This window comes from Nannospalax galili, unplaced genomic scaffold (assembly GCF_000622305.1).
Source record: "Nannospalax galili isolate Female #2095 unplaced genomic scaffold, S.galili_v1.0 scaffold664, whole genome shotgun sequence".
In the NCBI taxonomy this organism is placed as follows: Eukaryota; Metazoa; Chordata; class Mammalia; order Rodentia; family Spalacidae; genus Nannospalax; species Nannospalax galili.
The window spans coordinates 814,856-836,441 of record NW_008354274.1 but is presented as its reverse complement, the minus strand read 5'-3'; the positions used below and the strand labels follow the sequence as shown (position 1 = coordinate 836,441).

Genomic DNA, 21,586 nt, shown 5'->3' with positions numbered 1-21,586 from the left:
GGAGAGATTGCTCAGTGGTTAAGAATGCTGGTTGTTCTTGCAGAAGACCTCGGTTTGAATCCCAGTACCCACAAGGCAGCTAACAATGGTCCTTAACTCCTGTCCCAGGGGATCCAACAGCCTCTTCTGACCTCTGCAGGCATTGCATGATACGGGTGCACTTACCTACATGCAGGCAATACACGCATACACATAAAATAAAATAAGTAAATAAAAATTTTAAAAATAAAATATCTAAGATTATATACTGGCATCAGCATATTACTGGGAAATGTCACAACCCCACACTTTTCCAAAATATCTGTGTCTTTGTAAAACACTGACTGTTTAAATTTCCTATTATAACCTAAAGGGAATGTATAGTTTTGTGCTGGAAGTCTCAAATCCTGAAAAATCCTGTAAAAACCTGTATGTATGTCTGCTCTGGGCCTTAGTTTCTCTGGAGTGAGTTTTGCCTGCTCTGGGGCACACAAGTAATAAAGAATAACTTTCTCTGCATCCTGAGTATTAAGTCTTCTCGACAGGCCAAGTCACTGTGTGGTTAATTCCCAAGTGCTTCCCACAAGATGTCCACCAGTGAGCCTCACTTCCAGATTTTCACACCCCTGCATAGACTCACTTCTGTGCATCTAAGGGATGACTTATGTAACCAATAAGATGTTGCCACGATGGTACTGTGACCTGTAGAGCTACAAAATGGATGGCATGCCTTCTCTTGTATCACTTGCTCTGAGGTACACTAGCCACCATATTGGAAGGATACCCAAGCAGCTCTGTGGGAAGTAAGGCATCTACTAACAGCCAACACCAGCGCACTATCCATGTCTGTGAGCTGTGCTGGATGTGGATTTCCCCTCTCCACCCCCATCCCCAAGGCTGCAGCACTGACTGACATCCTTACTGAAGTTTGAGTGACCCCTTTATGGTTCGGATATGATACCCACCAAGAAAGGCTCACGTATGGAAGACTTGGTCCTCAGTACAAGCAGTGTTCAGTGCTAGGACTCTGAGTAACTTATTGGCATAAAGGCATTGAGCTAATCAATGGATTAATTGTGTGTGTGTGTGTGCACATGTGTGCAATGTGTAGCAATTTCCTCTAAGGCAAAGACATTCTATCTTGGAGGGACGCTAGTTAATGTGTAGGATGTTAAAGGGGAAGTACACAACAGGACGTTCTAAAGGAAAGAGAACTAAGTATATTTTAAGGGGAAGTAAAACATTCCATCCTTCAGGGAAGCTCATTAAGCACAGGAAATAAACAACTCAGTAGCTTCAGGAAGTCTCTGAGACTGACCAAACTCACTAAGTCCCTCCTTTTCCAAGCTTATACAAGCCCTAAGGATTGCTGAGAGACACTCTCAAGCAAGTTGAGCTGCCTGGAAGAGGCTCAGGCCAACTGAGCTTCCTAGGGAGGACACTCTCCAACCTGTCGAGCTGCCTGCTGGTTGTGCAGTGAGCTCCAGGTTTCCACCTTTCCTCAGCTGTCACCCATGCTGGGGTAGGCTTTTAGTGATAGGCTGTCTTTGAATCATTTCTGCTCCTATAAGTAACCCCAATAAAACGTATCAGTTCACAAAGTTGAACTTTGGTAGTATCCTTGCTTTGGTATGTTGTTGGTTCCCTATGTGGGGTGAGAAGATGTTCATTCACGTCTTCCCAGGAATAGCATCACACAACAGTGTGTGCATGCAGCATCCAGGTGTGTGAATGTGAGTGTGCACATGCCACAGCAAAGATGTGGAAGTCACAAGACAACCTCAAGTGCTGGTCCCCACTTCCACCTTGTTAGAGACAGGGTTGCTTTGGCTATTTTTCTACTTTGTACCCCAGGCTGGCCTGCAGATTCTCCCATCTTTCCCTCCAATCTTCCTGTATGAGTACTGGGATTAAGTCCTTATACCACATATCCAGCTTTGGCATGAATTCTGGGGATGCAAACTCAGGTCTTCAGACTTTCACAGCAAGTGCTTTTACCCATGAAACCATCTCCCTAACCCAACAGATTCATTCCTTGGTTGGTTCATAATATGGTAGCATTATTAGGAAGTAGGAAGGTGGGGTCTAGTTGGAGGAAGTAAGTCACTGTGTTACCATGGAAGGGTCTCCATCCGGTTTTCTCTACCAGTTAAAGAATCATAAGGCAGGAGGACTCTCGGGCACAGCAGACAACAAACTTTATTAAATGTAAAGAAACATACAGACTCATATACTCACATGGAGAAATGGACTACCCATATGTGAGGATGGGATTCAGAAACTGAACCCAAAGCCTCTAGGAGGGCCTGGGTCTTCTTAAGTGTTCTTAGCGGTATAAGACAGTTCCTTTAATTTTGGATTTGTCAACTTAAACAAAGAATAGAGGGCTCCAAGCGATGATATATCCAGGTCTAGCTTTAGACTTATCTAAACTGGTCTAGACTGGTCAGCTGGAAGAGGAGCCCTGCTGACAGGAGAAGGAGCCCCCAAGTCTTTGTCTCAGGTGAAGAAAAAACTGGAAATTTACCATCTTGGTTGCTTATCAGTGGCCCTATCTCTATCTGCCTTCCTGTCAGAGAATCTGTCTGACTTCTAGCCCCTCAATGAGGGTGTAGGGCACAGTTTAAGTAATAGGAACTTGCTTAATAAAAAAGTACAGCAGGACTGGGGACAGGGTTAAGTTGGTAATGTGCTTTCTGTGCAAGCATGAAGACCTGAGTTCCGTCCTCCAGCACCCATGTAAAAGGTCAGGTGTGAAGCCAGGTGTGATGGCACGTGCCTTTAAGCCCAGCACTCAGGAGGTAGAGGCAGGGGGATCTCTGTGAGAAAGAGGCCAGCCTAGTCTACATAGAGAGTTCCAGGCCAACTGGGGCTACAAGGAAATCCTGTCTCAAAACAACAAAAGTGAAGTGTGGTAGTGCACACCTATAATCCCAGAGCCAAAGTGGCAGAGACAGGCAGATCACTGGAGATCAATGTCCAGCTAGCCTAGCCTAATAGGTGAGTTCCTGGCTCCAAAAATAGGGTTTAAGGGCCTGGAGAGATGGCTCAGCAGTTAAGAGCACTGACTGCTCTTGCAGAGGACCTGGGTTCGATTCCCAGCACCCACATGGCAGCTAGCAACTATCAGTAACTCCAGTTCCAAGGAATCCAATGCCCTCTTCTGACCTCCGTGGGCATTACACGACATGGGTGCACTCACACACATGCAAGCAATACACTCATACACATAAAATAAGAATAATAAATAAAATATTTTTGAATATGGTTTAAAAAGCAATTAATAAACCTGATGTGAACTCTAGCCTTCACACACATACATGGGCATGTGTACCTGTACATGCACGTATGTACACCCACATGAACATGTACACATACCACACACATAAATGGAGTAGTGCACTACCATCTTTGGCCACTAGAGGGCAGAAGAAGCCTGTGATTTAATCAGGGAACAATGCACTTGAGCACAAACCAAAAGTAAACAGATTAAGGTCAAAGGTCATGTCCCTAAAAGGAAGACGTTCCAGAGACAAAGAAAAGGAGCTCCTGAGAAAACCAGAGGAGAGGAAAAGCAGGTGGCAGCTGGCACGTCCAGTTAATAATCTAACACTTGGTACCGGAAAAGTTACACACATGAGCAAGGTATGTCAAGAAACATATCTGGTGAGATGGTTCAGAAGAAGGAGCACTTGCTACTCAAGCAAAAAGACCTGAGTTCAAATCCCCAGCACCCCTGTAAAAAGCCGAATGTGGCTTGCACACGTGTGTGTATGTAATCCCAGCCCTGTGGGGGGCGGGGTGGAGACGGGAGGATCACTGGGGCTTGCTGACTGCCAGCCTAGCTCCAGATTCAGTGAGAGACCTTGTCTCAAGGGAATGAGGTAGAAAGAGCACGCAGCACACACATATACATGAAAACAACCTTGAGTTGCATTTGGTGGTGCTCACTCTTAATTCCAGGACGCAAGAGACAGAGGCAGGAACTGGCTATGTAGACCAAGCTGGCAGAAAACTCCAGGACTTCGCCCTGCCTTTGCTTCCTGAGTGCTGGGACCAATAAAATTTTTTGTAAAGGTCTGAGAACAATCACATGAACATAGAGATCTAAGGAGAGGGACAGCTGGCCATCACTACTTGGGACCTGACCAGGTGACAGAACGGGCAGGTGTCAGGACCATGGAAAAACCCTTTCTACATGTGGTACCCTTCCCATCCCAACACACACACTGCACCCAGGGCCAAGCTGATTTAAAAGGTCCATCTGTTAGACAATGCAAAAACTTGTTAGAACAAGCAGAATTAACATGCAGAGAGCACTGAGTGTGTCTGATCCCAAAGGCCCCAGATCTGACCCCCCAAATGCTAGCTGAATAAACTTTAAAGGTGTGTGCCACTATACGCGGCTACTTTTTGTGTTTGTTCATGTGTGTGTGCACATGTGTGAAGGCCAGAGTTGACCCTGGGTGTCTTCTTCAGTTAGAATTGTTTTTTGACTTTTTCTTTTTTTGTCTTTTTGAGACAGGGTTTCCCTGTAGCCCCAGCTGTCCTGGAACTCACTATGTAGACCAGGCTGGTCTTGAACTCACAGAGATCCGCCTGCCTCTGCCTCCCGAGTGCTGGGATTAAAGGCGTGCACCACCATGCCTGGCTTTTTTTTTTTAGCTTTAAAAAAATTTTCATTTATTATTTTTATTTTATGTGTATTGCCTGCATGTAGGTAAGTGCACCCATGTCGTGCAATGCCCATGGAAGTCAGAAGAGGCTGTAGGATCCCCTGGGACTGGAGTTACAGACAGTTGTTAGCTGCCATGTGGGTGCTGGGATTCGAACCAAGGTCTTCTGCAAGAACAACCAGTGTTCTTAACTGCTGAGCCATCTCTCCAGCCCCCTTCAGTCAGAATTTTTATTTATTTTTAGGGGGGAGTATCTCGAATTCACAGAGATCTGCCTGCCTCTGCCTCCCAAATTCTGAGATTAAAGGTGTACATCACCAGAGCCAGTGGGCAACCTGACTTATTTTGGGGGATGAGTTCTCTCACTGAACCTGGAGCTACCAGTTCAGCTAGACTGGCTAGCCATTGAGCCCCAGAGATATTACTGTATGCCCAGTAGGAGCTCCCTACAAAGAGTCCCTGCCTCCTCCAACTTCCTGATCCCTCCCTCTACCCCTACAGACCACTATGCCTTGGGAATATCTGCTAGGGTCCTTAAAGGCTTTTTCTGGGTCTCAGGGACTGTTCTCAGAACCTGCACAGGGTCCACAGCAGCACATTTGACAAGAGTCCAGCTCTGAGCCCTGCCAGCTCTAAATATCTCCTCTTAGCATCTGTGTGGAGAAGCAAGTATGGGTACCCCTAGTGGCCTGAGGCCGCCCACATCCTTAGCCCAGTAGCAGGGGTACAAGCACAATTCTTGTAGAAAGCCTGCACTGTTTGCAGATTGAGCTGGAAAAGAGTTAGGGAGCTGGGGGTGTGGCTCAGCTGGTAGAGTGCTCACCTAACATGCAGGAAGCCCTGGATTCAATCCTCAGCCCTGTATGAACTGGGTATGGTGTTGTACCCCTGTAATCACGGCATTTCAGAGGTGCAGGCAGGAGGATCAAGAATTCAAGTTTATCACTGGCTACATGAGGCTAGCCTAGGCTACATGAGACCCTGTCCCCAAAAAAGGGGGCAACTGGAGAGATGGCTTAGTGGTTAAGAGCACTGATTGCTCTTACAGAGGACCTGGATTCAGTTCCCAGCACCTACAAGGCAGCTAACAACTGTCTGTAACTCCAGTTCCAGGGGGTCTGATGCCATTTTCTGATCTCTGCAGGTGTTGAACATACATGGTGCACTTACATACATGCAGGCAAAACACTCATACACATAACATAAAAGTAAATTTTTTAAAAAAGAAAGGAAGGCTGGAGAGATGACTCAGCAATTAAGAGTACCTACTGCTCTTGCAAAGGACCTGAGGTCAGTTCCCAGCAACCACATGGCGGCTTCTGTATCTCACTCCAGCTCCAGGGGGATCCAAAGCCTCTTCCCTCCAAGGGCACCTACACTCACATGCACCCACCAACACACAGACACATACATACATATAATTGAAAATAATAAGCCCCAGGGTCTGGAGAGATGGCTCAGTGGTTAAGAGCACTCTCTGCTTTTGCAGAGGATCTGGGTTTGATTCTCAGCACCCACAGGGCAGCTAACAATTGTCTGTAACTCCAATTCCAGGGGATCCACCGCCTTCTTTTGACCTCCCCAGGCATTGTACGACACAAGTACACTTGTAGGCAATATACTCGTACACATAAAATAAAAGTAATAATAAAAATATATAAATGCTTTTCTAAAAAAAGGAAACGAGGGAAGGGGAGGGGAGGGAAGGGAAGGAGGGAAAAGGGGAGGGGGGAGGGGAGGGGTGGAGAGGGGGACAGAAAGGAGAGGAGGGGAGGGGGAAGGGAAGGGAAGAGAGGAAGGGAGGGAGCAGGATAAAAAAGGGGGGATAGGAGAGAGGAGAGGAAGGGAGGATGGAGGAAGAAAAAGGGGAGAAAGAAGAGGAAGAGGAGGAGGAGGGAGAGAGAACAGACTTGCACTGGGTGGGTAGAGAACCCAGGACTGCAAGACTTCCCCACAATTCCCATCCCCACTCTGCCTGCCACGTCCATACTGGAGGACCCAGCCACAGCCGTGGCGGCTTGAGCAGTAAATTCTGGCCCTACTTGCAGCTCCCAAGGCTGCTTCCTCTTTCTGCTGCCCAGGACGCACCTTGCTTAGCTCTGCTCACACCTTGACTTCCAATCTAACTCAGGTCTGTGATAGATTCAAATCCTTCCGGCCCTGGCCTGCTCTAGGCCTTCCAGGGAAGCCCTCCAGGTGTGCACTGTTGGGAGACACATCACTGTGGCTTCCCCGACTCCTTGGGGCATGATAGTCCCTCTGCTGGGACACCATGGTCCCAAGGATGGGCATGGGTCCCAAGGAGTTCTAGCATCTAAATATCCAGCATGCTTGCTGACCCCCACCCCCACACCCAGTACATAACCCAGAGCCTTACCAACCAGAGGGATTGACCCAAGGGAGCGTCCTCTCCTGTACTGTTCATGATGTGTTGTGAAGACATCCAGGACCAGGGCTGGAGTGAAATGGAATCCTGGGAAACTCACTTTCATAAACGACGCTGAGGAAGAGAAAGGGTTTATGGGAGCAGGAGAAGGAAGGGTGGAGAAGCCTTTCAGGAGCATCTCCAAGGGTCACCCAGAGTTGGAAATTTCCCCCTTAGTGATTTATTCCTTGAGCTGATACTCCTGAAAAAGTGCATTCTTATTCTCAGCATTCACTTTTCAGGTGGCTAACAACTAATTAGGACACAAGGCTGAAAGTGGCAAATTTATTTATTTATTTGTTTGTTTGTTTGTTTATTGTGTGTGCACACATGCGTGCGTGTGTAAAAGACAGAGAACAATTTGCAAGAGTCCATTCTCTCCTTCCACCATGTGGTTCAGGAATTGAACTCGGGTCTTCAGACTTGGCAGCAAGCACCCTTATCTACCGAGCCATCTCACCAGCCCAATTGTACATTTATGATCCTGTTGCTTTTTTCACACAGCCCTACAAGGTTCCGTCTTATTGAGCTCATTTTACAGTTGAGGACACTGAGGCCCACAGAGGGCAGGAGATTGGTCTAAACTCTCATCAACATAGAAGGCCAGATTTGATCCCAGATTTAGCAAGACACAGTCTTTCATAGTACCTGGGTAACAGACAGGGCTCTAAGCTGTGGTCAGGGGGAGCACAGAACCACACAAAGTCCACAAGCTCCTCAATGAGGATCTGGGCTTTGAAGGATGCATAGGAGTTGGGCAGGAGAGATTCATCCTGTGGAGTAGCAGGGGACAATTTGCATCAAGTGCTTAGCCTAGGGGCATAATTCAGGAACTCAGAAGGGGTCACACGATCACTTTGAAGTCTGTGTCCCAGCACACATCACTGTTCCCAGGAACCTGGATGGCTCCCATCAGCACCTTGGTGACTGGAATTTTCTTGGCTGCCATGGTTCAACACCCAGGGAGTTTCTACATAGCATTCCAGAACCCCTGGGTGCCCCTTCCCCAGCCTCAGGCCTAGAGGGAGGCCAGTCTCAGTGTCCCAGCCCATCAGCAGCTGGTTCTCCCCAGCCCTTCTCTCTATCCCCAGCCAGGACCACAGCTGGAGGAAACACGGGGAGATCAGGGGACAGGGTTACCCAAGATAGTTTCCAGGGACCGAAAGTCCTGTATGGTCCCACACCTATGCTCACACACATGCACACACATTCACGTGACATGCTAACATTCATGCATACACACATGTTCAAAGATGCACACACATTCACACTCATTCACATTCATGCACACACACGTTAAACATGCAACTCACTCATGCATACACTCCCATTCAGTCGTGCATACACTCATACACATGCTCACATTCACACTCATATTCACACAGTCATGCACATACACATACATCTGCTTGCTCTCATGCACACATTCACATTCATACATGTACACACTTGTTCACATGTGAACACACTCACACATATTTACACATTCATTTCTGCACACACATGTGCTCACTTTCTGGCACATATTCGCTCACTCGTGCACACACATACACTCACACTCATGCACACTCAGCCACACACGCACACTCCTATTCACACACTCGGGCACACACTCATACATGTGCTCACTCATGCACACACTCACATGTACATGCAGGTAGACAAAACCAGTCTCAAAGCTCACTATCTCCAAAGCCATCTGTCCAACAAGTGCATCAAAATTTAATACTGGCTTGGACATATGGGATTCCAGGTGCTAGAGCCCCCAAATACCTGGAATGTGCTAGAACAAAGTGTAAGGCACCCTGTCTTTGCCCACCCTCACCCACTCTCATCTGGTTGGGAGTTGTAGGACAGGACCTTGGAATTCAAGACAGATTCTATCCAGAGATTCCAAGCTGTGAGTTCAGGTCAGGAGCCAGGCCAGCTGCTCCACCCTCAGCCAATGTCCACTTGACGCGAGGCTAGCCCAGCAGTAGAGGGGGTTGAGGACAGGCCCCTGGCTGCTGTGCTGTTAGCAACAGGGCACTTCAAGGGTTGAAGTGTGCAGACATTCTGCCTGTCCCGATGAGGCAGAGACCCAGCCCCTGGGCCCATCAGAGGGGCCTCAGAGAGCCACTTCATGGCACCAAGAGAAAAATCCAAAAATTGGCATCATGAGCCCTTGACAGGGAGCAAGTTGAGGGCCTTGCTGGAGCCCATTAATGACCACACAGCCTCACCATTTCTCTGGATTTTTCAGAATGAGAAGAAATGGCCCAGCAGCAGCATCTTCATCCTAGCTCTTTGCTTCTCCTGGACCAAGAACCAGTTCTGGTGAGGAGAAGAGTCAGGAGCTGCTTCAAGTGTGCCTCAGTCTCCCCACACTGCTCACAAACAACCAACTCCAAGAACTTTTTCAAAGGTAGAAAGAAGAAGGAGGGCACAGAAGGCAATGGTCTCAGGAGATAAGCATGCTCCGGTACACAGTGACTTTTAACTGCTCTGCCTTGATCCTGCCTCAGAACACGCCAGGCCAGATAAGCCAAGGGGCTCCACCATGAGTACAGAATGGACTAGCAATATCTGTCCAGGGCTCTGAGTTGAATTCTGCCACATACTGTAATTGATTGGTGATGTCTGCCATGGTCAGGGTTATTCTCCACCTGCCATCTTTAAGCTGGGTGACTTGAGAGCGAGGCCCTCAAGACCCTAAAAAAATACCTCTTGGCCTGTCATTCTCCATTTTGCCCTTTTCTGAAGATGTTAATATTGGTTATAGTAGGAAACATTTGTCTAAAGTAGAAACACATTACTGAGTTAATTTCTCCTCCACAGAAGTGACTAAATGCTTGCTTTCTTGCTGGGGACAAAAAGGGTGGTCTGGTGGTCAATGGATGGAACCTCAGACCCATGAAGAATTCCACCAGAAAAGGCCGATGCCTTGGCACCATGCTCATGCTAGAGTTCATTCCCCATGATGCTCTGCTTCAAAAGTCCACATGACCCACAGAGTCCAGACACTTCATTTGGACACCTTGGTCTGCAGCGTGCTTGGCAGATAGAGATACCTCCAGATAGCATAGTAGTGGGTACCAGCACCAAATGCCACAAAGAGGTGCCAGATGGCATGAGCAAAGGGGATCCTCCCATCGCTCTTGAAGAACACCATGCCCAAGCAGTAGAAGACCCCTCCAGTCACCAACTCCCAGATGCCCTCGGTGTTGGACTGTTGATGAAAGGAGAATGGAACACAGGTCAGGTGAAGAACTAGTCGTTCCCCATCTACCAAACTTAAAGGCACCCAAGTGGCAAGCCAGCCCATGTCCCTGTAGGGGAACCTCAACACTTTGATATCATGAAATCCCCTCCAATAATTCCCCCCAAATCTCAGCTCTTTCACCTGCTGCAATTGCTTGGTGATGGCAAACTCTAGCCTCAGAAGCCAGGTGTGGTGGTACACACCTGTAATCCCAGTACTGGGGAGGGGGTGAGAGCAGGAGGATCAGGAGTTCAAAGTCATTCTTGGCTACACAGAGTTCAAAGCCAGCCTGGGATACATGAGACCCTGTTTCAACAGAATAAAAATCCCAAAGAATAATTTTATAGGTTTTTATCTTTTCTACAAAGGATATATCTAAGTGTGTACCCCAAGAAAGCAGCAACTCTGACAGATGTTTGCACAGCTGTATTCACATATTATTCACAAGAGCAAATGGGTAGAAGCAACCTAAGTGTCCACCAGTGGGGACCAGTGGGTTAGCAAAAGGTGTGGTGGCCTGGGTGTGGTGGCTCACACCTGTGATGCCTGCACTAGGAAGCAAAGGCAGGAAAATCAAGTTTGAGAGTAGCCTAGGATACATTCATCGCAAACAAGGCAAACCTAAGCTAAATACTGAGACTCTTTCTCAAAAGGAAGGGTGTCTGGGGATGTAGCTGAGTGATAGAGCACTTACCCAGCATGTTCAAGGCCTTGAGTTGACCCTCCAGTACACACACACACACACACACACACACACACACACACACACACACACACGCAGAGTCATTGTATATATCCATACAATGGAGTATTAGTCAATCCTGAAAAAGATGACCACTCTGACACAAACTGAAATGTGGGGGCACTTTGAAGACATGAGGCTGAATTTAAAAGCCAGGCACAAAAGAACAGCTGCCATAAGATGTGAGGCCCCAAAGTAGCAAAGTCTACAGAGACAGCAGGTAAATGGGTGGGAGGAGGAAAGGTGTGTGTGCGTGCACATGTACACACTTGCATATGCATGTGTTTATCTGTGTGAGAGTGCATGTATGTATGTGTACTGGTACATCTGGGGGCCAGTGGCCAACCTCAGGTATTGTACCTCAGGACATATTCATCTTGTTTTCTTGAGTCTTATGCAGTCTAGACTCAGCTCAAACTCTACAAAAAAAGTGAGACTGAGCTTGAACTTTTTATGCTGGGGGAAAGGTACATGGAGGTCAGAGGATAACTTGTGGGAGTTGGTTCTTTCCTCCTATCATGTGGGTTCAGAAATCAAACTCAGGCCATCAGGCTTCACAGCAAGTGCCTTACCTCCTGATCCATCTTACCAGCCCATCTTGTTTGTTTTTGGCAGGGTCTCCCACTGGCCTGGAACTCACCAAGTAGGCTAGGCTAGCTGACCAGCAAGCCCCAGGGATCCGCCTGTGTCCGCCTCCCCAGTGCTTGAATTAAGAGCACACCATCATGGCTTTTTATAGTTTAAACTTGGATTCTAGTGCTTAAACTCAGGTCCTCATGTTTGTGTACCAAATACTTTATTGACTGAGCCACCTCCCCAGCCTGGGATTTGTTGAATGGGTCTACATACTTGAAAAATGTTCCATGAGCGAATGGTGGTGATGGCTACAGGACAGCAAGAATACACTTGGTTAATGACCTGAAAGCTTTATCTCTGCTGGCTAGCTTTCATAGTGCATGCTATGTAGATGTGAAAAGTAATCCTCAACCTTACCTACCTATTAACCCTATGATCTATAACAACCAGCCTGGCAAGATACACCCACTGGTGCAATAATGGCATGACTGTTATGGGAGTAAGCAACACTTTCTGTTTGAATTTAAGGTCTGCTTCACAACATGGAGACTACACCTAGTACTGTTATCAGGACCAAGAACCTAGACAAGTCACAGGTCAGAGGGGAGAACCTCCTACTATCATCCGGCTAAATGGACATAGTATTAAACTGACTTCTAATGACTCATTGTTATACTCTTAGACTAGTGCATCTCTCAGTGCTCAATAGAGAAGCTTCTTGAAGCAGATGGCGATTAACACAGAGACCTACAACTGGTCAATGTGCAGAGAATAAAATACTGCAGAGTGCTCAGCCCTCAATGAGACATCTATAGCACACCCTCTCCTCCCAAAGCTCATGGATCATTGTAGAAGAGGGGGTGGAAAAATTTTTAAAAGCCGGAGGATGAATAAAAAGAAGCTATGTTGTCTGGACACCACAGGATAGGGTTGCACATATGACCCACAGCACTATGAGTATGCACAAGACCTGCACAAGCCCAAGCCAGACAGAAACTCAGCATGGAGTGGGAAGGTTGGTAAAAAGCCCCAGCCCACTGAGGAACTGTTGGCAACTGATAGCTGCTGGGAGAGGGAGAGTCAGTTTCCCTTAACAGTGTGTACCTGGTAGGGTTAACCAGGCTCCAAGGGATGGACCCATACCCAAGAGCATTTGGGAAACACAAATTAGATTTGGTTGGCCTGTAAAAAAAAAATAATAGATGACATGAAGTTGGGGGTTAGTAGGGTGGGGATCAAGGGGGTCTGAATATAATCAAAGTACATTGTATGAAGAATCAATCAGTAGAAATTTTTAATAATGAATGTTATGTATATTCTGTTCTAATCAAAAGTAATTTCCATGCCAGGAAGATGGCTCAGTGGGTACTTGCCACACAAGCATGAGGACCTGAGTTCAAATCCCCAGACTCCCAAGTAAAGCTGGATACAATAACATGTGTCTGTCATCCCAGTGACCTGTGACAATGGGAGGCAGAGACAGGAGGATCTCCAGAAACTTACAGGCCAGCTAGCCTGGTGTACACTGTGGCAAACAAGAGATCCTGTCTCAAACAAGGCGGTAGACAAAGGTGGAAACCCAAGGGTAGCTTCTGGCCTCTACACATGCACCATGGCACATGTGCACCCACCCTCACACACATCCATGCACCATACATACAAAGATGAAAAAGAATAATCACAATGGGGCTGCAGAGATGGTTCAGTGGTTAAGGGCATGTACTGCACATCCTGCTCTTGCAGAGAGAGCAAGCTGGATGCCCACAGTGGACAGCTCACAATCACCTTTAACTCCAGCTCTGAGACATCAGATGCTCTTTTCTGGCCTCCATGGGCATCTGCACTAATGTGCACATACCCACACCTACCTACTCACATACACATAATTACAAATAATAGAGGGGCTGGAGAGATGGCTCAGCAGTTAAGGGCACTGGCTACTCTTGCAGAGGACCCAGGTTTGATTCCCAGCACCCACATAGAGGCTAACAATCATCCATAACTCCAGTTCCAGGGAATCTGACATCCGCTTCTGACCTCTGAGGGCATTGCATGACACAGGTACACTTACACACATGCAGGCAATATACCCATATATAATAAAAATAATAAACGCCAGGCATGGTGGTGCATACCTTTAATCCCAGTACTCCTGAGACAGAGGCAGGCAGATCTCTAGGAGTTCAGGGCCAGCCTGGTCTACATAGTGAGTTCCAGGCCAGCTGCGGCTACAGGGAGACCCTGTCTCAAAAATACCAATAAATAAATAAATATTATTTTTTAATAATAAAAATAATTTGGACACGGTGGTATATGACTTCTAACATTTTTTAGAAGCTTGGTGTACATAGTGAGTCAGTTGTCTAAAAATTTTAAATATAAAAAACAGAAAAACAAGAAATATAGGCTAGAGAGATGGCTCAGAAAGCACTGACTGCTCTTACAGAGGACCTGGGTTCAATTCCTAGCACCCACATGGTGACGAACAACCATCTGTAACTCCAGTTCCAGGAGATCCAGTACCTTCTTCTGACCTCTGTGGGCATTGTATGCCATGGGTACACTTACACACATACAGGCAATACACTCATACATGTAAAAATAATAAATAAAACATACTTTTTTAAAATTTAAAAAATTTTTATTTTATGTGTATCAGTGTATTGACTGCGTGTGAGTACACCTGTGTCATGCAGTGTCACAGAGGTCAGAAGAGGGTTTCAGATTCCCCTGGAACCGGCATTAAGGACAGTTCATAGCCACCATGTGGGTGTTGGGAATCGAACCTGGGTCCTCTGCAAAAGCAGTCAGTGCTCTTAACCGCTGAGCCATCTCTCCAGCCCCCAAATAAAATATATTTCTTAAAAGTAATACAAAACAAACAGAACCAAGTAAAGAGCTGGGCGAGGTAGTCCATGCCTTAGGCAGAATCAGGAGGACCAGGAGTTCAAAGCAAAGCCAAGATATATAGTGACACCCTGTCTCAAAAAGCAATGACAAAAATCAACAAGGGCTGAGGATGTGCCTGAATGCTAGAGTGCTTGTCCAGCATGTACAAGACCTGGGCTTGTCTAAATCAGGTTGGCCTGTGGACATGTCTGTGGGGAATGGTCTTGATTGTGTTCATTGATTTGGGAAGACCTAGCCCATGGTGGCTGGCACCATTCCCTGCAATTAGGTCCTGGATTGTATAGGAGTAAAGAAAGCTAGCTGAGCAGTAGGCATGCGTGCATGCATTCTCTCCTGGCTCTTGACTGTGAATGTAATGAGATGCTTCAAGTTCATGCCCTGACTTCTTGGTGATGGACTGTAACCTAGAATTGCAAGCCAAATAAACCCTTTCTCCCCTAAGTGGCTTTTTTTAAAAAAAAATGTTTTATTTTTAATTATGTGTGTGTGTGTGTCTGTCTGTCTGTCTGTCTGCCTGTGTCTGTGTCTGTGTCTGTGTGTAGATATGTGGACCACATGAATGCAATGTTTGAGGAGGCCAGTTGAGGGAGTCAGATCTCCCTGGACCTGGAGTTACAGGCAGCTAGTCATCAGTGGATGCTGGGAACGTAACTCAGGTCCTCTGCAAGAGCAATACGCATTCTAAATTCCTGAACAATCTCTCTCAGTCCAGCCCCATAAATTGCTTTCTGTCAGGATATTTTATCACAGCAACAAAAATGAAACCAGAACATTGTGATTTATCTTGTGAACAGCTCCAAGGTGTCTCACCACACACATGCGCCATGTACTCCCCAATCCTCAAGAGTACTCCAGTCGACTATTGATTACACTGTACTCATCACACCCAGTGTTTCCCAGAACGTCCTGTATGCCAGGCTCCATTTGAACTGTCTCATCACCTTCCCAGTACACACAGACCCAACCTCAGGGGGAGACAGAAAGGAAGTGCTGAAGTGCCCAGGTAGGGCCTCAAGATTAACCTCCATGGTCTTCTGTCCCCCACCCCCTCCCTTTTTGATTTATTTATTTTCGTTTTATGTGTGTGAGCCTGCAGGTATGTAAGCATACCCATGTTATACAATGCCTGTGGATGCCAGAAGAGGACATCAGATCCCTTATAACTGGAGATACAGATGGCTGTAAGCTGTCATGTGGGTGCAGGGAACCAAACCTGGGTCCTCTGCAAGATCAGTCAGTGCCCTTAACCACTGAGTCATCTCTTCAGCCCCTCTTCTGATCCTTTAGAGGCAGAAGCACAATGACCCACTGGGCTTCAGTTTCCCCAGCTGACAAAGGAGAAAGCTTGACTTGACCATCTTGAGAGGCAGGTCCAGCTTGGACACATTGGCTCCCTCCAGAAAGTTCGGACTCCTTAAACTGGTACCCAGTACAACTTACCATGGAAAGGATGACCAGGGCAGGGAAGAAACCCATCACCACATAACAAAGAAGCTCCACAAGCTTGTACCTGGTGGAAAAACAAGCCATGGGATCTCAGGACAAGTGTCCAAGGAGGAAACAGAGCATACAGTTCCCCAATACCAAAGACAGAACAGTGAGAGGAAGAAACTCTCCCTGTATGACACTCCTGCTCTTATTCTACCCAGCAACACGAAGCGGTAATGGTAGTCATATGACCCTGGACAAATCATATGACACGCCCCTTTCCCTCTCTGAGTCTGTTTCTAAACCTGTAAAGTGATACACTGTAGCCAGAACATGGATGGCAGATTTAGGCATAGCAAGCATATGAGTGTTTTCCGTGCTTGGCCCATGGCAGACATTACCAATTGATCCCAGCATCTTTTCTCACAGGACTCAAGCAGTCATTCTCAATCTAGCTGAGTTGCTGGATCCAACAAATCCTATTTGCCCTCTGGATTAAATGTCATCTGGGGGCCCTGTGGGCTCTGAGATTCCAGGACTTTATTTTCTTTTGCTTCTCCAGTTTCTTTTTCATCCCACATTTAATTATTCCTGCCTCATAGCAGGAAAAGGATTCAGGGGCTGTGCCCCTCTCAAATCCTCTCCCCATTATCTTCTACTACAGTCTAGGGAAGTCAGGTGACAGATGATCAAGTTCAATGGGTCAAGTAACCTATGATGTCTTTTTTTAATGGAGGAGGGTTGGAGAGACGGCTCAGGAATCAAGAGTGCTTGCTGCTCAATCATGAAGACTGGAGTTCGAACCCCAGCACCTACAGTAGGCATCTCATGACTACCTGAAACTCCAGCTGCAAGGGCATCCACAGGCACTGCACACACATGTGCATACACACACACATAAATTAAACATTTTGGTGTGTATGTGTGTATTTGTGTGTGTGGAGTTCGAACCCCAGCACCTACAGTAGGCATCTCATGACTACCTGAAACTCCAGCTGCAAGGGCATCCACAGGCACTGCACACACATGTGCATACACACACACACACACATAAATTAAACATTTTGGTGTGTATGTGTGTATTTGTGTGTGTGTGTGTGCAGGTGTACATGCACATGTGTGTGTAGGCCAGGGAACCCTCCTATGTCATTCCTCAAGTGCTATTTTGTGTTTTCAGGCATGTTCTCTCCTTGGCTGGAGCTCACCAAGTAGGATAAGTTGGTTGGCTGGGAGTCCCAGAGATCCTCCTGTTTCTGCCTCCCTAGCACTGGAGTGACACGCACATGCCACCACATATAGCTTTATTTATTTCTTAATTTATTTTTATTTTATGCGGAGGCCAGAACAGGGCATTGGATCACCTGGAACTGCAGTTATGGATGATTTTTAGTCCCTGTGTTTATATGAGTTTTTTTACCTGAATGTATGTGCATGCACCACTTGTGTGCAATGCCTACAGAGGCCGAAAGAGGATATCAGATCCCCTGGAACTAGAGCTAAAGATGGTTGTTAGCTGCCATGTGGGTGCTGAGAACTGAACCTAGGTCCTCTGCCAGTGCTCTTAACCACTGAGCCATCTCTCCAGCCCACATACCCAACTTTTTAAGTGGATTCTGAGGATTAAATAAGGCCTTTACACTTGCATAGCAGGCACTTTGCCATCAGAGCTATGTCCCCGGCACTGCTATGATGGTGTTTTAAATTTATTTTTATTTATTTATTTATTTATTTATTTATTTATTTGGTCTTTTTGAGACAGGGTCTCCCTGTAGCCCCAGCTGTCCTGGAACTCACTATATAGACCAGGCTGGCCTTGAACTCACAGAGATCTGCCTGCCTGTCTCCCAAGTGCCAGGATCAAAGGCGTGCACCACCCCACCCGGCTATTTATTTCTGTTTTTAAAACATTATTTATCATTTTTATTTCATGAGTATGAATGTAATGTCTACATGTAGGTAGGTGCACCTGTGTCATGCAACGCCTGAAGAGGTCAGAAGAGGGTGTTGGATCCCCTGGAACTGGAGTTACAAACAGTTGTTAGCTGACATGTGGGTGCTGGGACTTGAACCCAGGTCTTCTACAAGAGCAGCTAGTGCTCTTAACCATTAAGCCATCTCTCCAGTCCAATTTATTTCTATTTTATGTGTATGAGTGTTGTGCCTGAATGTACGTAAATGTAGCATATGCATGCAATGTCCATGGAGGCCAGAACAGGGCATTGGATCACCTGGAACTGCAGTTATAGATGATTTTTAGCCCCTGTGTGGGTGCTGGGAGCCCAACCCCAGTCCTCTGCAAGAGCAGTCAGTGTTCTTAACCACTGAGCCATCTCTCCAGCTCCCTATGATGTGTCTTTTGAAAAACAGTTCAGGGGCTAGGGAGATGGCTCAGCTGGTGCCTGCTGTGCAAATATGAGGACCTGAGTTTGGATCCCCACACCCACATAAAAGCCAAGCAAGAGCTCACACTTTTGTAACCTTAGTGCTAGGAGGGCTGAAACAGGAGGATCCTTAGAGCCCACTGGCCAGTCAATTGGGGAGCTGTAGGTTGCCGGAGATCCTTTATCAAAAAATAAGGCAGAGCCAGATATGGTAGCACATCCCTTTAATCCCAGCACTCGGGAGTCAGGGGCAGGCAGATCTCTGTGACATTGAGGTCAACCTGGTCTACATAGTGAGTTCCAGGCTTGCCGGGATTACAGGAAGACCCTGTCTCAAAAAATAAATAAATAGGGAGCTGCCCCATGCTGTCCAGGCCCCTGTGGCACCAGGGCAATGGCCCCCTGGCTGGGGAGCTCAGACAAGGGGGTCCAGTGATAGTGCAGCCCACGAGGTAGTTTTGACCACCCGACTGTGCCACACCCAGGTCCACCTCTCTTGCGGGGGTCTGGGCCTACAAGTGACCACTGTGCAGCACACCCATGGTCTGCCTGGCTATCATCATCACCCAAGTGACAAGCTAGGCACAGTGGAGAAGGGACTTGGCAATTAAGAGGGAGAGTAGCTGAGGAACCAAGATGGCAGCAGTATCAGCTCTCAGCAAAACACCACTCTGATTTGAGAAAATGTCTCATCACTCTAGTGGCTGTCAGGGCCTGGCTGGCAGCTCTCAGCACCAGTAGGGACCTGAGAAGTCTGCAGATCTCAGAAAATAAGCTAGAGGACACTGGGGGTAAAGCGGTTGTGTGAAGCTGTGAGACATTCCAACTGCCACTGGAGAATCTTGGGGTGGAGGCCTGTGAGCTAACTGCTGCCTGCTGTGAGGACCTAGCCTCTGTTTCCACCCACAGTAAAGCCCTGTGGGGAGTCAACCTGTTGGAGGACACCGTGGACCGCAGTGGACTGATTATGCCGAGTGAGGTCCTGAAACGGCTAAAAGTGTAACCTGCATGCACTTGGGCTGCAAATAACTGACTTTGAGGAGGAAACCCAAGCATTTCTGATTGCTGAGGAGGAGAGAGATCCCTACCTGACAGTCCTAGGCATGTGTAGGAGAAACAGAACAGGTGTGAAAATTCCATTCCAAGAAACCTGAGTGTATTCTGACCCCAAACCACATACAAGGAAAAAGAAGTGGACCCTTAATTTGGCCCATCTGTGTGTAAGAATTACAGATCACTGACATTCTGGTGAGATGTGATATCTCTGGTACCCAGTTTAGAAGTGTTTTGTAAGACAGATGAAGTTTCCAATTGCTAATAGAGGACATGAAGTGAAGTGGTGGGGGGTGAAGGTGGAGATGGGGAAGGGGTCCGAATATGATCGAAATACATTGTATGAAATTCTTGAATCAATAACATTTAGAAATAAATAAATAAGGTGAAGATAGAGGAGTTACCTGACATGGACCCCAGCCTCTCTATCACTACACACACACCTACACACACACACACACACACACACACACACACACACACACTCACAATGCTTCAGATCTGTCCTTCTGGGCCGTGGAGCCTGGTGTCCAGCTATGGGCCTCAAAGATGTGATGCAGGTACAACTGGACCTTCACACTTCTGGGGTCATTCTGAGGATCTCACCTGCCTGGAGGTGCTGAGCAAGTGCTTCTGAGGAATTAAAGGGCACCCCAACAATCTGAGACCCCATCCAGCCCCGACTTACCGTTCGTGGAAGAAAAAGACATAGATGGTACCAACAGAGGCCATGATCCAGACCAGCCAGCGCATGTGGGAGGCCCAGGGGCCCAGCTCCCGAAGGTTCAGCCTGGAGTAGGAAAGGAAGTCACAGGCAGAGCCTAAAGAGGGGGCCAAGATCAAGTTCTGTATGGTCAGCCTGGCACAGGAAGCTGGCCAATCCAACAGCAGCTCAGTCCCCAGGGGTGGCACAGGTAGGAGGAGGGCTCCCACAGGAAGACAGTGCAGGGGCAGAAAGTTGCACAATGCAATCTGAATCAGCAAAGATGGCATGGTAGCACACATCTGTCATCCCAGTACTCAGGAGGCTGAGACAGGAGGATCATGAGTTTCGTGTTAGCCTGGGCTTCATGCATAGCAAGACCCTGTGAAAAAACAACCTCTCGGCTTAATCTGGAAAGTGCCTGCCTTGCAAACACAAGATCCTGAGTTTGTACCCCTAGCACCCATGTCATCTCAGTGCTGAGGAGGCTGAAACAGGAGGGTCTTTGGGGCTCACTGGCCAGCCAGCCTAGCTGAATTGGTGGACTCCAGGGTCAGTCCCCAGGTGGGGAAGGGGAACGGTGGACCCTATCTCAAAAAATAGGGTGGAGACAAGGCCCCAGGTTGTGCATAGCAGTGGCTTTGCCTCTGTGTTGAGCTTATGCTGGGGACAAGAGAAGTTTATGTCATTTGTAGTGTCTAGCCTTGGGCAGTCTGATTCTCTAGAATGGGCCTCCCACCTCCCCTGAGGGCCAGCTGTGGTCTTGACTCCACATGTGGTCCTGGGCATCTAGGACCTGGCATTGAACCTTTCCCATTCCTAGACACCAAGAGGTTTTGTGTCATTTTCCTATTACTCTCCTATAGCCCCAGTGCACCTTTACCTACAGAAAAAGTAAAATACATAATTGAACCTCTAAAGATAAAAAACACAGTCGGGCAAGTTTAAAAAATTAATAATAGTAAGGGCTGGAGAGATGGCTCAGTGGTTAAGAACACTGGTTGTTCTTGTAGAAGACCTGGGTTTGAATCCCAGCATCCACATGGCAGCTAATAACTGTCCGTCACTCCAGTTCCAGGGGATCCAACAGCCTCTTCTGTCCTCCGCGAGCACTGCACGACACAGGTGCACTTACCTACATGCAGGCAATACATGCATACACATAAAATAAAAATAAATATATTTTAAAATTAATAATAATACTAATGATGATGATGATGTGGAGAGTGATAGAGGAAGACCCCTAACATCAACATCTGTCCTTCATATAGATGTATTCACACATGTGCACACACACATACACACACAGAACATGTACACATGTATACACTACGCACACAAATAAGTAAATCCCTTTGATAATATATATTCTATTAACTATATTCCTCCAGAGAATCCTGGCTAATACACATCACCATACCCAACTCTTTTCATTTTATACAATATTATGAAGATATCTATGTTTTTTTTAA

The 21,586-nt window shown here is 47.0% G+C and overlaps 1 protein-coding gene across 1 annotated transcript in view; it reads right to left on the bottom strand.

The window, feature by feature from the left end:
• Positions 1 to 7,351: 7,351 nt before the first annotated feature.
• Positions 7,352 to 21,586, bottom strand: part of Mmd2 (monocyte to macrophage differentiation associated 2) — a 59,834-nt gene continuing 45,599 nt past the window's right edge. The window contains exons 5-7 of the mRNA XM_008851379.3: positions 20,100 to 20,201; positions 15,990 to 16,059; positions 7,352 to 10,288 (exon numbers count right to left, since the gene is read on the bottom strand). Of these exons, the coding sequence (XP_008849601.1) occupies positions 10,085 to 10,288; positions 15,990 to 16,059; positions 20,100 to 20,201 (376 nt within the window). The 3' untranslated portion in view covers positions 7,352 to 10,084. The remainder of the gene's footprint in view (positions 10,289 to 15,989; positions 16,060 to 20,099; positions 20,202 to 21,586) is intronic.